Raw genomic sequence first — 17,838 nt, forward strand, 5'->3', positions numbered from 1 at the left:
ATAGATGTCTAAGCTTTGCTGCAAATGTGTATTAAATATAATAATTGTTTTATTTTACTACCACATGACCTTTTTGTATACTATCATTCTGTGTACTATTATTACTATTATATTATATTATCTGTGTATTATTATGTTTCTGCTCTTGATGACGTGGTTTGGCAAAATCACCGGTGGTGTTATTTCTTTTACTACGTATGTCAAACTCGATGCATTGAAACTGAGCAATTGAACAAGGATATAATAGTTCCTCATCTCCACAATGTTGCCATGTGAAACTGGAGGCCTCTGGCCAATGAGCTACATCTGCAATCCAATCCCTGTTTCCTCCAAGAAACTACGCTTATCCTTCAACAAAATTGAATGTTTTGCATGTGAACTTTGGTTTAGCATCAATACCATCAGGATCCGAAGAGGCATAAAAGAGAAACATGAGACGACACAGAGTCCTTGCACATACTGCATATTTCAGCTCATTTGTCCCATTAACAGCCTAGACACATAGTGCAGTGCAGAGGCCTCATCGACTTAAGTTCATTTATGGAGGAAAATCTATAGAGATGCGACACATATCCATCTGCTGCCTCACCCCCCTCAGGGATAGTCATTTGTGTACTTATTTAAGCTGTGGTCAGCCATTAGACCAGGCCTCTACAGGACTGTGTGGGTTGAAAAGATAATTACTTCCCTTCCCTGTGCTATGACAATAAATTTTCCCAAGTCATTGTTTTGGCATATGTTTAGGAAATATGTTTTGGTTGATCTAGCAAAATGAGATTGAAACAGGTGTCTAGTTTGAGTTTATTCATAATGGTTCTCCATTCAGAGTGTTTAAAGCACCCTGCATTCCCTGCATAGCTAAGGAAGACAGTCAGAATGGAGACCCACTGTTGTAATGAGGTTAACTAAAGAAGGATGCCACTACAGCAGAAGCAGCTTGTTTCCAGCGTTTCTCCCTGCCTTTGTGCAGCAGAGGGGAGGGAAATTAGGTGTGTGTTTCAGGTGTGGTTGTCTCAGTGGGCTTCTGTGCATCCTCTGTAGACTTCAGTTGGGGTCCTAATAATAACTTGAAAGTGCAAAGTCTTGATCATGGTTCCACATAATTAGCCTTTAGCAGGAATCAAACTAATTGCAGGTGGGTAATTGGGCACACTTTCCAGTCTGTTTGTCTGTCTGATACATGCACACAGAAATGCACTCTGCGCTTTCCCACCTTGCTGTTTCATGTTGCTTGTCACTTTTATTCTTCAGATGAATTAAAAAGTGTTTTAATTAGCAGATTTCTTCACAGTGTCGGAGGAATGTCAGCGCCAGAGAATTTGACCTAAAAGGTTGCGGTGGAAACCAAAGTGATATTTGTTAGTCATTGTACATTGCTTTTGTCTATGTGGTTTCACACTTCCATTAGTTTTTCCATTAATTTTGAACTTGTGAGAAATGTGCCTGCAGAGCCTGCCTGGAAGAGGAGCTGGACATGTTGCGAGTTCAGGCTGCCACGGACCGGGCCAGCGTGAAGGAGCTCCACCTGTGTCTTGCTAATGAACACCAAGGTGAATATATTTTTTGTCTTCATAGTGAGGGATGTATAAATAACAATGCTAACATAATTGTTTGAAATTACTTTTTTTTTCTTGCATTGTCTTTGTGATTGTTTTCCCCCTTTTCAATTATTTCTGTTTATCTGGTAATGTTTTACACTCTAAATTATAGAAATGTCACAGTGCTGCCACAGACTCAAAGGATGAAGTATAAAGAAAAAATACAAAGTATTAACTATGCGTGTTTAACATACCAGCACCTTTTTCAGCTGTCCTTTGGCCATTTACATTAGTGAGCAGAGTTAATTGGACAACTCCCAATGGAATAGATAGGACAACTCAATTAAGACTTGATCAACTCCATGCAAATTGATTTGGAGATCAAGCTGTGTTCATCTTGTCTGCATATATCATTCCCAGTGTTAAAAAGCACATCACTTTTAATTCAGTCTCCAACCTTTTGTCAGACACTGAGCACAGCAACCGGTGGCCTTAATTAACCAGTTCAATAACAAATCTGTCCTGGATCACTTTAATTTCCTCCAGCACCAGTGATGCTGTCTGTTGTAGATGTAGCAAGCATGAGAGTTAAAGGATGGCACTAATTAAAATTGTAGACCATTTTCTACATGTCTGTCTCTGTAAAAAAAAAAAAAAAAGAATCCTTACTTGGTTTTTTGTAATCAATTATCTAGTTACTTTGCGGGTGTGGGATGATAGCTGATATACATGTAGCTAGAGTAGATCTGCATGAATCATCTACAGTATGTATCGTGTTCCAACAAGCATCACAGTGAATGCGACCACACTTTCACACACACTGGAAAAGCATAGATGAATGTGAACGTGCTTGACACAATCTTTACAAAGTCTTTTCTCCTCTGTTGAAAACTTTTTTTCTCTGTGCCTTATCTTGCTGAAATCAAGGTGCAGTTCATTTGTTAAATGTTTACATCCATAATAAATTTGATATTACATAGTCAATAAGTGATAATATCAACATTATTGAGCAAAAGTATTAAAAGCTTACGCCTAAAGAGCCTATGTGACTCGATCAAAGCGAGAGGTGGTTGAAGCGCTCGAACCAGGATTGTGCTAAGCAAAGGCAGCAGATGAAAGGAACAGGGCCTTTGTGCTGGAGCATGAGGAGACCTGGGAGGGACTTTAATATATGCCACAGCCAGGACCTCCTCCAACAGTGGGTGACTAGGGAGCCACCACGTCTTCTTATCAAGGTACTGCTGAGGTGCCAACTCCCAAGTCACCAGCAGTGGAGCTGGATAATTGTCTCCCAACCTGGTTATGTACCCGGTGAACACGGCAGCCCTCCTGTCCTATTTGGTGGTGTGTCTGATTGAATGTGACATACTGGGAAGACAAAAGAGGAGGCTAATTCAAAGTAACAAACTTCCCTGGGCAAAGCGTCAAATGCAAAGCGTAGCGCAGCAGCTCCTTGCTACGTAACCCTCTCTCTTTTTACTCTTCACTTCAATGGCCTGTTTTTCCAACTCGCTCTCCAAAAGATCAACTGACCTTAAAAGTCAAGGTCCTTAATATTTAATGTTTCTAGCCTCATTGTACAAATGATTAGAGTCACTCGCCGTGAATGTTTAACAGGAGAGAAAGAACAGCAGAAAGTTTTGAAATTATTTTATGTTGGCCTTTGCCTCTTGGTGAGAAGTAAAATGTTTCTACTTCTTACTCAGTAGCATACTGTACATTATGTGAAACAATGACACAGATTCCTGCTGAATTGTTTATGTGCACATGAATATGTGTGCATGAAATCCCCAAACGCTTTTACTCCTGCATGCGTTTCGTTGTTATCATAAAGCCTAAATCATATGTTTGCAAAGGCCACAATTGAAGTTCTCTGAATAAAGCAGCGTGTTTGTCTGTGGAGATTAGTATTCCATTGGGAGAACATAGTGGACTACAAAGCAGTGCAGCCTGGGGCTGCGTGTTCACAAGGGATTCAAGCTCGTCTCCTTGTTTAAGTTCTCCGGAGAGAGGTTGCACATAGCACTGTGTGCTTTATCCCATTTCCTTGAGGACTGCCACTGTAAATAAAACACTTTTCTGTTAATCACGAGGAAAAAAGTTGTAAATTTGAGAGCAGGAGATGTGTAAAAAAAAAGTCCCCATGAAAACGACAATAGAGATTGTGCATTTCTTCTGATTTGATTGGTAAGAGGGAGGGGGGAGACTGGACCTTAGCAAGGAAATTAGACCTTAGTAATGCTAATTGATTTAATTTACCCTCTTTATTATCATTCTATTGATTGAGCAGCCTGAGTTTGACACAATGTCACAATAACGAGCTTTGTTCCTCTTTGCAGAATTGCTTCACAAAGTGGTGGAGGAGCGCCAGGTCAAAAGCAGCACTCCGAAAAAGCCTTGTGTTACTTCAGAGCGAATGGAACAGTCATTTAAAAAGGTACAGCACTATGCCATCGCTAAGTGTTTTTTGTCATTGCCAATAAAAGAAACCCGACAGAGCCATAACTACTGCACAATGCCTCTCAGAAAATTTAGTTGGCTTGATCAAGAATGATTTGAATATGTTCTCACTTCTGGGAGAATAGGTCATTTCCAAGTCAAATGGCAGTGAAGGAGTAGTTTGTTTTTACACAGTCTTACAAATAACCAAAATTAATAAATGTCAGGGTGGACTTGAGGAAACTGGTTCTAGAGTCCAGAAAGCCATAAGCTTTTGCATCAGAGCCATCACTAGGTTGTTCATGTTTTCTTTTAAAACCCTCCATGCCATAGTTTATGTATTGCCCCCTTTCATGGCAGTGAATCATCAAGAGTGGGGTCATAGTCATCTAATTTAGTCTGAAAGGTACCAGGCTTCAGCAGCAGGCAGAGTGAGAACCAAATAAAAGGGGAAGATTGCCTGGAGGCAGAAACCCAGCAGGCATCCACTGTTCTCTTAAACAGTTTCCACCAAAGATCTAACAAATAGACTAAGTGCTCCTGGTTGCTGTCTAGTTAGGGGTGATCAGTGTAAGAGGGTGCCATTCAGGTGTCTGTAGCCTTGCCAGGCGGCGGGGGTGTGCACCCCCTTCAGTGAGGGAAACCACTGTGTGCAGGCTACCACACGCAGGTCACGTTAGAAACTGGCCTTTCTCTTTAAAGCGTTCACTGCTACTGAACATCATTAAGTGGCTACGTTCAGCCTCTATATCTTGTTTTCACTACCTTGTAGAAGCTGAATTTGTACACGTTTGTGTACAGATATGCAAAAGTAACTACTGAGTTCATATCTGTTTTTTTTAGATTGAGCAGCTGGAGCAGAGGATGATATCCCTGGAGGAGGAAACGGAGAAACTGAGGGAAGAGAACGAGCACTTGCTTAAGGTCAATGAAGACTTGTCCCATAAATGCCGCAGACTCCAAGCCTTCGCAGAACACGCGCAGAAGCAGGAAGCTGTCCGTGAAGAGGCGGCACAGGCCAAAGCCCGGGTGCAGGAGGAACAACATCACAGCGAGGTCATGGCTCTAGAAGCCCGGCTGGTCACTTCTGAGAAAGACGCCTCTAAGTATCATCAGCAGGTGCTGAAGATGAGACAGGAGCTGGGGATTCTTAGAGCAGCTAAAGACTTCTATAAGAACCGTGCAGCAGGACCGACGCTCAAATTGACAGGTGGGACCGCTGGCAACATTAGCAACAAGGTGAAATTTAAAACAGCTCGGCCCAAAGGTCTGCGGCACCAGGGAGACCATCGAACCCTCATCCCCAATCAAGCCATCAGCTGGCAAGGCCGCAGCCCAAGTCCCACTAAGGACGAGTGGGAGGACATCAGCGTAGATAGGTAATGATGCATACACACACACTCACACTCACACACACACACATAGATGCATTTATTCTCACTGCCTCTCGCCTCATTATTTTTAGGGGGCTTGAAATGGAGAGGGTGGGCCGGCTAAATTGTAGGGGGCCATGCTGCATCGAGGGGACAATGTGCATATGCAAAGTCTAAGCAAATGGGTGATTGAATTTCATCGTCTGTCTAGTTTGTATTCAGGAGCCAAAAGAAGAATGCGAGCGAGAACGATAGAGAGAAGGAGAGAGGAGGGGGAAACTACTGTCAGATCCTTTGAAATATCCTGGGACGCCTTGCTTGGAGCTTATTGACTGAAATTTGCATGCAAAATTAGCCACTTCTCCACACAAAGTTGAACCGATGCCAGAAAAGCCCTGGGATAAGGGGGCCGCCAAAGCCTTGATACCTTCCAGTGATGCCATTTTCATGCACTAGTCATGCTACCCCGAAATTGACAGTTTGGCAGTTTGATTTAATTTACTGGTACTTTGCATATTCACTAACCGCCCCGCCGACAGCGCTAAGGATCCCCCTGCAAGTACCACACAACCACACATGTGGGGAAGCTCACCCCATCCCGCGTCTAGTCGTGTTGCTTATCTTGTGGCATGTCAGTTCGCAAATGTGTGTGTTACTCTTATTCCCCCCTCTCTCACCCACCCACACACACACACACACACACACACTCCTCCTTCCCATCTGATGCACCCTTCTCTCTCCTCCTCGCCTTAATTTAGTTAGATAAATTTTGAATGACCTTACTCGGCTCAGTACCAGATGTCTACAAGCTGTTTAACACCCTCTAAATTAAGAACCATCGACAGTAATTATTTCTTGTATGTTTTATGCAAAAAGGCCGCTGAGCCAACATTTATTGAGTGATGGTCGGAATGATTTGATTTCAAACACTGAGAGCTATCGTTTATATTTATTTCCCTTCACTTGCTCTCCTTGTGTGCCTCTCTTTGTCAGCTTGCTTTTTGCTATGTCCCTCTAACTTACTGTATCTTCACTATCTAATTCAACAGACTATAACCCACCTAGCTTTATCCACATGAGGCCATTTAGAAGGCAATGGGTGCAGCTATGCTCTGCTTTCCTAATGCCTCTCCATGCAGCTAATAAGCAGCCGTCTAATATACGCTTTACCTGAGAGGAGGATCTAAGTGGATTTGTGAAGAAAGGGTCTAAACTGAGATGTTGTCTTATTTAAAGCACCTGTCAACTGATTTGTTACAGTAAAGCCTTCTGCGGCTTTTAGCTCACAGGGGTATTCTTCAGCTATATGTCTTGTAGGCTGTCCTGGAAATACAGTATTTCTGCCTAAGGAGATTTGGCCTAAATGGTGCCAAATAAAGATGTCAGACTCGTTAGGGCTACTGACAACTCTTTGTTTTTTCCCTCCTTTATCTTGCTGCCTCTGGCTCCCTCTCTCAAGTTGTGAGCTGCTGAAGGCGTCTGACTATTTTGGTACATCAGCAGTTTTTTATTTTTTTGGTGAGCAGGACAAAATAAGAGCACAGGGTCTTTAGAATGTGTGACTGTCAGTAATTCTACTTTTCTACTACTTTACTACACTGCCTGTCAAAGAAAGAGTCACCACCCCCCCAAAAAAGTCACACACTCATATTTCATTGACCTTTAGCTTTCATTGCAGCACACATTTGCTGTGGCATTGTTTTAATAAGCTTCTGCAATGTCACAAAATATATGTCAGTGTCACATTAATTTTTCACCAAGACCTTGCATTGGCGATGGTAGAGTCTGACCGCTTCGCAGAGCCATCTCCAGCACATCCCAAAGATTCTCAATGGAGTTAAGGTCCCGTGCCACGAGCGAAAAAAAAATCCATTGGTGGAAAAACCTGGTCAGTATGTAGTACTGTATATCCAGGTAGTCAGCTGACCTCATTCTTTGAGCACATACTGTACTGATGCTGAACCTAGACCTGAACAACTGCAGCAACCACAGATCATTTCCACAGATCAAATTCCTGATGTTTTGAACAGTCTGAACTAAAAATACATAATTATAGTAAAAATAAATAGTAAAAGGATGTTTAATAATAGATGAGATAAGCTTTTTACAGCTTGTTTGGCTGTCTCACATGTTTTTTTTTTCTTCTCAAATATATGTAACCCTGATCATAGTGCTGGTGATTAGCGATCCTCCTGTGGTCCCTGACCCCTTCCAGACCAGGTTTAACCCTAACTAGCCCCTAGCCCTGTTATATTTGAGTCTCTCTGTGGTCTTTACCTCTGCTGCCTTTCCCAGGCCCCACCTTAATAAACCCACCAGCGTAAATGTCACTGGCTTCCACCTTCACGTCAAAGGTCACTGTCAATAAACCTGTGTGTGTGTGTGTGTGTGTGTGTGTGTGTGTGTGTGTGTGTGTGTGTGTGTGTGTGTGTGTGTGTGTGTGTGTGTGTGTGTGTGTGTGTGTGTGTGTGTGTGTGTGTGTGTGTGTGTGTGTGTGTGTCTCAGGAAGCCCTTATCGTGTGTCCATCAGATGCAACTTTGCGTGGCTCCACTCAGCCGTGCCTCTCACACACGTCTGTCACATACAGAGGGCTAATGAAGGCCACAGCCGCTCTCATACATGTTGATGCATTCACCATCAGTACTAGACACTGCAGCTTTTCACTTAATTTACACCCACATTTACACTTCCAGCTCAGAAATTGGATGGGACATTGATTTTCTGTTGGATTGAGGGGGTGGGCAAAATGCACATATTTTTGCTTGATGTCAACTAAATCAACCATAAAAGGTAAATTGGATTTTTATCCGAGGGTGGTACTTTTAAGGCCAGGGTTGGCATTCAACTTCTGGTCACTAATAACCCCTCCTCACCTTTCTCCACAGTGACAGTGGCGACGACTACTCTGACAGTCTCAACAGCATCGCTTCAGGAACAGAACCTTCAAGACGGTCTGCCAACACAAAGGTTGGTTCGGTCCATTATTACATAAAACATAAATATGAATGAAGACATGATAATGGCATAACTTACTCTCTTGCAAATGCAATGTGTTTATGTGTAGGAAAGAATTTTGACAGGTTTCTTAAAAGCTCACACAAACTGGACTTGACCTGGTCACTTCCCTTCCTCCTGCACCCTCACTTTCCACTCTCTGTTTCTGCTCTAAACCTTGAAATCAGCAGGCCTGGACCCTTACTCTTGTCTACATCTAAGCACTTCACAACAGAGAGTGTTAGACGCAACAGAGAGTCATGTCAATTAAGAAAAGAAATGAAAAGGATATAAAGCGGTCGCTGAAAGACATCCTGTTTTTCCTCTTCTACCCTTTAATCCCCCCCCCACCTTAGATCTGCTACATGTGCACATCAGCTCCTTCTGGGCTCATCGCTATGACAGCCCTGGCCCCTTCACAACATGCTATGTCACAAACCAAAGGGTTCCTCTTCCCTCTCCTCCCTGCAAAGCATCTTGTGATCAAACCTGGCACTGATCAAATCCTACCTGACCTCCATACAAAAGACACGAGCAGAGAGGAAGGAGGGGTTTGACGGGGGTGGGGGGGGTGTGGGTTGGGGTCTTCTTTGATGTCACTACAAACGACGGTGCAATTGGGAGATGTCACGCATACACACTTACGAGTGCAAATGCCTATACGCACATGTCATAGTGTAGGAGTGAATCAGGGCTTTAAGACAGTGATTGAACAAAGGCAGCATTTGCAAGCATCTGTCAAGTAATATCCGCGCTGAGAAGTGTTAAAGTCGGTGGAACACGCTCAGGTAAATTATTAAAGCACAGGGTGATTTGTCTTGTTGCGTTTAACTGAGCATACCCTGTGATCACAGTGTCATTATGAGCTACGTCTCAAGGCGCACAAGATGTCAAACAGTTGTGTTCCATTAAACATCTGCTTTTCGTCAGCCTCTGAGTTTTCTGTGTTTTTCAGGCTTACAGGTGTTTACTGATCTCAAACACAGAGGCAGAATGGAACAGAAAACAACCTGATGTTCTGGCCCAAGGTAGCGCAAGCTTTCCTTTTTTGCACCCATGCAAAACTGCAGAAATCTAATCGACTATTAATTGAAGCACAAAGAACACTCACTGCATGTGCACACTGTCAATCAGAAACAAGTATTTGAGAAGTTAACAAGCTTTGTTTTTTTAAAGAACTTTGCACTTCTGAATTGGTTATAAATGGAAAATGTTAATCACTGAGGTTTTTAAATATATCACATTTTTCACATGCACATACACAAAGACACTTTTGCATATGGCTGTTAACTCCCAGCAGCGGCTTCTAAATAAAGATTTTGAGTTTTTCAGTGCACTTGTCAACTCTGAGGCGCCTGCATGTACTTCCTCTTGTTAGACGATAAACAGCATGAGCCCTGGGAACGAGGGATGAAAACAGAGAAAAGGAGGTGGAGGAGGAAGAGGATGCCCACGAAGACCCAACGCTGCTCCTCCTCCTCTCTGCAGCAGCGCGTGGAGTCTCTACAGCGTCACATCGAAATACTGCGAGGTGCCAGGAAAGACGCTGTGCTGTCAGCCAGAGACCTGCGAAGTGCCAATGAGAAGATCACTGCACAGCTCAACTCGCTCACTGAGAAGCTCGGTCACAGCAAGCAGCTCGCACAGGTAACGCCCACGGGCAGGGCGACGACAGGTGGGTAAAAAGGGAAAGACAGCGGCATGGGACATTTTTATTCCCGCCTTTGTCTTCTTTTTCCCGGTTCTTTTGTATTTGCTGGGACTGAGGCTGCAGCAACAGCGAGCCGTTTGCCTTTATCATGCTTAATAAGAGTGACTGACAAAGCTACCCTCACCTGTGGAGGTCAGCATCGTGGAGCAGGAGGGACCCCCTGACTCGGCTCGTGTCTCGTCCTGCTGAATGTTTCAGTGAGCCAGATGTCCACAACAATCAGTGTCACTAGCAGCTACATTCCTCCAAACGTGCACTCCTGTGCATAGACACACAAGGAACTGGAGTCCAGTGCCACATACGCCTTTAGTTATTTAGTATCTGCTTCTTGATAGGATGTTCCTACAATTGGTACAGACAATAAATAAAACACAAAGTACTCTGGCCCTAAACAGTATGTATCCTGTCAGGACCTCCTTGTAGGCACCAACAAATGTACACACAAATTATACACTATTTACTTTAATCTGAAAGGCAGGAGCAAGGACACTTGATTAAGGCCAAATGTCTGTACAGTAGGTCTGATTTACTGAGTGGAATAGGGCCCATACAGTATGTAGGACTTGCACAGGTCAGAGTTCAGCCCTCGTAGTGTTGCTACCTAGGAAGTGGCCCTTGTGCTCCCACCCAGGCATCTGATTGCCGAGGCCCAGCGAGACCTTAGACTCCGACACAGCAGTAGAGGCACACACTCATACGAATACACTGCGGTATGAATGCGTGGACATACAGTAGAGGGTATTGTTGTCTTCCTGTTTATTTCCTCTTTCCTCCTGCAGTATTAATGCCACTCCACTAGAGTTGGAGCCGCCTGACTGGCCAAAGCCAGGTCTTGTTGCCCTCTCTGGAAAGGGCAAGAGGTGATGGACTTTGGGCTTGTTCCAGCTGGTCCTGGCCAACTCTCCAACTAAAACTCTCAGCTTGTAATTGGCTTAGGACAGCCTCCACAGGGGCCATCATGTGAGAAGTAGCATGGCAGTTTTTCAGAAACTTGTTTGTGTTACTCTGTCTCCTGATCCTTTGGCCATTCTGTCCTTCCCTCCTGGCTTCCTTCCGTGCCTCCTTCTATCATTAGGTTTTCCTCCCTTATTCCTTCCTTTTCCTGTTTATTATTACTTCGTTTTTTGTTAAAGTTCAAGATTCACAAATAAGTTATTTGTGCGGACATTTTTTTTTGGATTTTGAGTTTCTGTACACGGGATAAGAAATTAACACTTAAGTGCCAATGTGTGCATATAGTTTGTCACAAATGCTCCTCAGATCGACTCTAGAACTAGGAATATGGAATAAGTAATAATGGATACATATGAAATACTCAGAAAGAAATACTCAAAAGCAAAAACTATGAGAAGGAAGACCTAATCTGTGATAAATGATCCTTTAAGGTGACATAAGAGGTTTAAGAAACACAGGTGACAGGTAAATCTAGTCTTACTAGTCTAGCTCCTGACGCCTCCTGAAATAAGCTGCCCATGTGTAGCATCCAAATAACAGGATCATTTGCTTGCTAGGATTACCAGCCTCAGTCAGTCACTGCTTGCCTGCACTGTGACATCACCTTTGGAATTTGCCACGCTTATATCTTCTAACCCTCCTCTAGCATGTTAGGTGCTGGGATTATCATTAGGATTAGGACCGTATAACCGTAGGCCTAAAATGCTTCAGAATTTTAATGATAGCTGCACTACATATCAGTCTGGCCAGCAAGATTCAAACTATGTGACAGAGTATTGGCACATGTTGACCTATTCACTGTTCGGTGCACAGGTGTGACCGCACGTGCTCACATGCACGCTGAGGTGTCGGTTGTTTCCTTATAAATCCCCCTAATCATCACTTGGCACAGCATCAGCATGTTCTCTGCTCAGAAGAGCCTAATGCGCCTCGAGTATATCAGTCAGCGTCATCTCTCACCCCGGCTGAAAATGACCTGTGAAATCAAAGCCCGTCTTACAGGAAGTGTCATCGATGCGACTCCTAATCCATGCGGCCCTGCCACTGCAGCCGTAGCCCCGTTCTGCATTCTCCCTCCATCACTCCTACTCCTCTCAGTCTCCCTCCCTGGGGTTTGGTATGTGTGTCTTCAACAGAGCAGAGGAAACCTAAAACAAGAGGGATTCTATTAAAAGGTGTCAGCAAGCAACCAGATATCAATAACCTCCATGTATACAGAGCAGAGAGCAAACCCTTGGGAATCTGCGGTTTCACTCGGGTGTGTGAGTGTGTGATTCTGTGTGTTCCAGCATTTACCTCATGCGTGGAGCATACATCTGCATGTATCACGTCTCCTAGTCCTGATGTTTGATGTGAGACCACATCAGCTATATGTGGCAATGTTGAACAAAATGTAGACCTTTGGGCTTTAGTTTTTCTTAAATAAACCAGCCTTTCTGTACGATGCTAATGTTAGAATTACCAGGACACTGCGGTGATTAGGTACTGTAGTGACAATACTTTTTAACCCTATCACTGCACAGAGAAAGATTTCTCTCTACAGCAAATTGAGCTGTAATTTAGCAGGAAAGCTTTACTATCAATGTCACTAATTGTGAGAAATGGCCACTACTTATCAGGCAGCAGTATCTGTCTTCCAATTTACATTAAAATATGATTTAAATGATATAATAAATTAAACAAATACAGTATTTTAAACATGTTTGCTTATTTTCTACATTTATCAAATCCTTTTAAATTTTAGACGTAAAATTACACCATACTACTTAAAACTTTGTAACTCTTATTGTCCTGTAACTAATATATGTTTGCTTGGTTTTACAATGAGTACAACTTTTTTGAGCTGTGGTATCATAAGAAATAGCCTATCTCATCTGTCGGTCAATCTGCAGAAGCTGACCTCTGACCTGGCTGGTGTGGAGCAGCAGAAAAAGGTCCTGCAGATGGAGCTGGAGCAGTGGAGGCAGATCACACTCCCCCAGCAAACTGCACCACCACCACCACCACCACCAGTACCAATAGCACCAGTACTCGTAAACTGCTCCTGCCAGGGCAGAACCGTTCTAGCCCCATCTAACCCTGTTTCTCAGGCCCTGCAGGCCGAAATCAAGCAACTTCAAGCCAAACTCAAGGTTTGTATTTCTAAGTTACTAGATTCCCCTAATGCATTTTCTTATGAGGTAAATCTCTTAATAGGATCATGGTAATAAAGCTTGTGTTCATTTTCAGTGTTTTGCACTATGAAGCTTGAATGCCTAAATAATAAAAATCAAGGAAGGCTTAAAGAGCGTTTAGCTGTTTGCCTTGTGTAATCTTTGTAGATATCAGCCACTAAGGAACAAAATCAGTTTCACAATTTTGCTAATTTTAAGGTTGACGATTTGCAGCCATTTGGTTAATTATTATTCTGTACCAAACAGTGCTCCAAAGCACATGCCTTCAAGTTTTTTCAGGAAGATATTTCTCTCCTATTTTATCGACAGTCAATATTTTTGAGTCATTTTAACATCTCACTGGTTTGAGCGGCCTGAAGTCCTTGAGGAGTTTAGAAACTCTCAAAGAAACTCTGTCAAGTTTTTACTTTCAAATCATGGTTGGTTTAAAAAAAATACAAATTCTTTCAGTTTACGCTGAACATCACCTGAAATTGCATGTGATTTCAACATGAATTAGCATTTCTTATCATTTGATCTTGTTACGGAGTACCTGTCAGGAAGATGAGAAATGGGGAATAACAGTAGAGACGTGCCCTACATCATAGGGAATAAGGTGTGAGCGTTACCACGGCATTATCACTCTCTCCACAGCCAGCTCATCAGTGTCACCGAGCAGATTGCTGCTGTCATTACACATAGCCGAGGAAGTCATGTCAGGTGACAGCAGAAGGGAGCGGCGAGGGATGCGCCGTGGGGGTGCTCACACTGAGTGAGCACATTGTCAAAGGCGTGTGCTGCTACAGCTCCCACGGGGGACACAGGGCCCTTTAAACTGTAGAGGACATGCACATTCAAATATACATCAGTCTTATGATCTGAAGCCGACCTGTCATCATGAGCCATGTCTCTGTTACCCTGTGAGAAAAGGGGAACGTATGAAAACAGTAGAGTATAAAAGGTCTCTACAATTAAATTCAGTAAAGGCGTCATCAGTTGATAAACAAACTAGTCATTTTTCATATACTGTACTCCCAGCTGAAACATGCCAGTAATACAGCCCTCTAAACTGTTATTTTTCCTAATTACTACCCTTATCTCATCTACTTTGAAAAATACATTTCCCTCTTAACCTCTTTTAGCACCTTCCACCCACCTGCTGTAGCTATAATGAGGAGGCATGCTGTGTCTGACCTGTCATCATATGTGTCATAAACCCCTCCCCCCATTACACTCGCTCAAACACATTAACAAACACACACTCTGTGCGCTCTCCCCTCAGAGTGCAAGTGCGGAGGTCACAAGGCAGGTGGCAGCTAACAAAGCCCTGCGAGCCCAACTCCAGGAGAAGGAAGACAAGCTCTGTCAGCTGCAAGACAAGTCAGTTTCTTTCCATTAGTGTTATTACTTTCCCTTTCTACCCGTGTCTCATTATTGCTCCACAGCACAGCTCTTATTTCTGCGTCCCCCTCTCTGTCTTTGTCTCTCCATCTCCCCGTGTCTGTGTCTGCATGTATGCACATTCAGTCCCGCTCTCATCCGCAGTGTTTGATTCCACCATGTGGCAGAACTCAGTCTGCTGCACTCCATTTGTGCATGCTTTGCCTGAATCATTTGGCAAAATATGTATGTTCTCATGAGTGAGTGAATAAAAACAACTGGAGGAATTTGTGTGTGTGTGTGTGTGTGTGTGTGTGTGTGTGTGTGTGTGTGTGTGTGTGTGTGTGTGTGTGTGTGTGTGTGTGTGTGTGTGTGTGTGTGTGTGTGTGTGTGTGTGTGTGTGTGTGTGTGTGTGTGAGCGCACATGTGGGTGTCCTGTGTGTCATGTATCGTAGTGTTGTTTATGTGGGTAGCTGATGTGGATTTCTGATCAAAGCAGCGTATTGATCGTTTGTGTGCCGCAGGAGGCACCATTCTGGCCCATGACACTAAAACCCACACAGCATCACTCTGGCCTGTGGGCCACAAGTCCTAATGAATTACAGGGTTCACCTACTGTAGCACTCGCTGCATTACACAGTCAGAATGTAAAGATATAAACAATTCACTCAGTGAGACCACTGAGATTTAAACAGTGCTGTGTATTATCATTCTGCATTAGAGAATGGCCCAAAAAACACACTTGTCTTTCCTCCCTCTCATTCTCTGTGTCCTCCTACTGCTGTCAATAATGCAGCCAGGGGCATGTGTACAATCACAGAGGGTATGTGTTTGTATGTGACCAAAGCACACCGGATCACAGACAGACAGAGTGAACATCCCTCAGCTGTGTTTCCACGACAGCCTCAGCCTCTCCTCAGACTTCTGTCACACATGCGCACACACACGCGTAACTCGCCATCCCTACTTGCCTACCATTTGCCTCCATGGAGGGACCCCTTCTCGGAATGGAAGAGATGTCTAGACATTTCTGAAATATACATCTCCGCACACACACAGGGAACAAGGCTGCTTCGCCTTAAAGAAGAGAAGGGGGAAAAAAGAAATGAATTTCAAAGTACACCGGCATGTCCTCAGTCAATATCCGGCACTATGGCCCTGCCTTATTTATGAAGCTGCCTCTTTCATCTTTAGCCCTGTTGTCTATCAGCCACATGAAACATCCATCCGCACTTCATTCTTAACAACATACACAGAAATGCGTGCTCCCGCCTTCTCTCGCCCACAAATGCATCAGACCACTGACGGTTATCATTACAATACATGCATGTTTGATGAACAATATTGCCAACAAGCAGAGAACAAAGGGAACAAACGTGCAGCTGATCAGGATATACTGTAGTCTGGAGCTCTCTCCCTTTCTCTCCTTCCACTAACACTCATAAATAGAGATCACACGCTCCAACTGAAGCACCATATATCCTTCATTCTTTTTTATCCTCTATTCTTTTTGGGGTGCAGAAGAGGAGAACATCTAAAATAAATGTTGTCGATCTAATTGCCATTAGCATTGGGACAGAGGGAGCTGCTGGGGCTCTTATTGCTGCTTTCTGTCTTTAAGTCAACACCAGACAGTCCTCTGAAAGGTTCAATATGGGTTTTCTCATTAATGGCCAAATCCACAGGGTAACCAGCCAGCGCTACTTCCCCCAAAGTCCCCAGGCTAGACTCCTCTCTCATTTAATTTAATGTCACTCCAATAGGACAAGCTCACATTTATTTAGCCATTCTGCCCTCCAGGCATTCATCCACCTAGGGAAACAGGGACATTTACTTACACGAAAGCATTTGCTCCACATTGCGTCATCTGTTTATTTAAACACACAAGCCATGATGCATGTGGGAGCTAAAAATCCTCTACATCTCTGAAATTAAAAAAAAAGGGCAAAAACCATTTAAATTAACTGCATCCTTATGATATTTATTCTGTTTGTTCCAATCCCCTAATGTACAGACAAGCATGAAAAATGCCTCACATTTGCCTTTTATGAAAACAGAATAAAACATGCTAACATACTGAGCCAATTTTAAATAGGGCCGTATTATAATAAGGCTGCGCAGACTGCAAGTTCTCCAAATAGAAGACGACACGTGGAGCGTGTGTGCGACAGCTGGGATCGCTGACCCTGCCCTCTCTTCAGGGAAGCGTTATCAGCACACAGTAAAAACACGCAAACAACATTGTTAGCGCATATTCCCTTCATGATCACCGCTTTCCAAGTCAGGTCTCCCTGTTGTTGCGTTCCTCTATGTGACTCGTGTAGTGCGGAGCTGAAAATAATAAACATTTAAATTCTTGATTACACTCTTTCAAGTAGTGTCGCTGCTGATTCCAAAGGCTGTTTGTCAAAAAGGACTCCCCAGTCACACTTAGCGCGGCATTCCCCACCAGAGCACTTGTTCTAATATATGCCAGTTAGAATTATATATGCAACCTTATCTCACCCCCCTCCACTTACCCAAACAGCATGCCAGTGTATTTAGTTGTCATAATGAGCTGTCATGCCTGATGCACTGCATGGGGACACTGTGTCTGCCAGCTTTGCGTGGATGTGTGCCTTCCCTGCTGTGTAGACGCTGCGAGCGTGTGATCGTGCTTGTTTATGAATGTCTGCGTAGAATACGCGCTTGTTTACATTAATATCACATTTGCGGGCAATGTTTTTCCGTGTCCGCCTGCCTTTATCTGTGTTTTCAGAGCGAGCCACACAGAGCGTGATGTGAACATGAAAAGGCAGCTGATCGAGGATCTGAAAACGAGACTGAAGTTTCTGCAGGAGATGGAGAATAGTTACAGAGGACAGGGGGAGGACCTGGAGAAGAAGGTAACACACTAGTTTTAGGCTTTTGTGTAGTTCCTGCTTATGTTTTGAATGAATGGAAAGGACTGTTTTTTAACATTTAAAAGTTATATAATTATATCATTTACAAACTGAATGATATTAAAATGAGTTAGTATTGCATCTCCTGCAAACAGAGCTGCACAACGCCTATACATTTGTTTGTCTTTGGTTTTTTAACTTCTCTGTTTTGCTCTGCTACTGTGCCTCTCTACAGGTAAAGACTTTAGCAGAAGAGGCAACCAACAGGAAAGCCCTTATTGAATCACTGAAGAGAAGACTGAATGTGGCAACTACTGAGAAAAGCCAATACGAGGCCTCCTGCAATAAACTTAAAGAGGACCTGGAAAAAAAGGTTGGAAACAGTAACCTTCACAGTGTAAAACAGTGATTTG

At 43.5% G+C, this 17,838-nt stretch overlaps 1 protein-coding gene across 2 annotated transcripts in view; it reads left to right on the top strand.

The window, feature by feature from the left end:
* The window catches only part of cntln (centlein, centrosomal protein), a 63,190-nt gene that overhangs the window by 30,002 nt on the left and 15,350 nt on the right, over positions 1–17,838 (top strand). For both annotated transcript variants that reach the window (XM_029156781.3, XM_029156788.2), the window contains exons 14-23: positions 1,450–1,550; positions 3,878–3,975; positions 4,821–5,356; positions 8,237–8,318; positions 9,301–9,373; positions 9,724–9,992; positions 12,903–13,142; positions 14,446–14,543; positions 17,302–17,428; positions 17,661–17,798. In XM_029156781.3, the coding sequence (XP_029012614.1) occupies positions 1,450–1,550; positions 3,878–3,975; positions 4,821–5,356; positions 8,237–8,318; positions 9,301–9,373; positions 9,724–9,992; positions 12,903–13,142; positions 14,446–14,543; positions 17,302–17,428; positions 17,661–17,798 (1,762 nt within the window). The remainder of the gene's footprint in view (positions 1–1,449; positions 1,551–3,877; positions 3,976–4,820; positions 5,357–8,236; positions 8,319–9,300; positions 9,374–9,723; positions 9,993–12,902; positions 13,143–14,445; positions 14,544–17,301; positions 17,429–17,660; positions 17,799–17,838) is intronic.

Source organism: Betta splendens, chromosome 1 (assembly GCF_900634795.4).
Source record: "Betta splendens chromosome 1, fBetSpl5.4, whole genome shotgun sequence".
Lineage (NCBI taxonomy): Eukaryota > Metazoa > Chordata > Actinopteri > Anabantiformes > Osphronemidae > Betta > Betta splendens.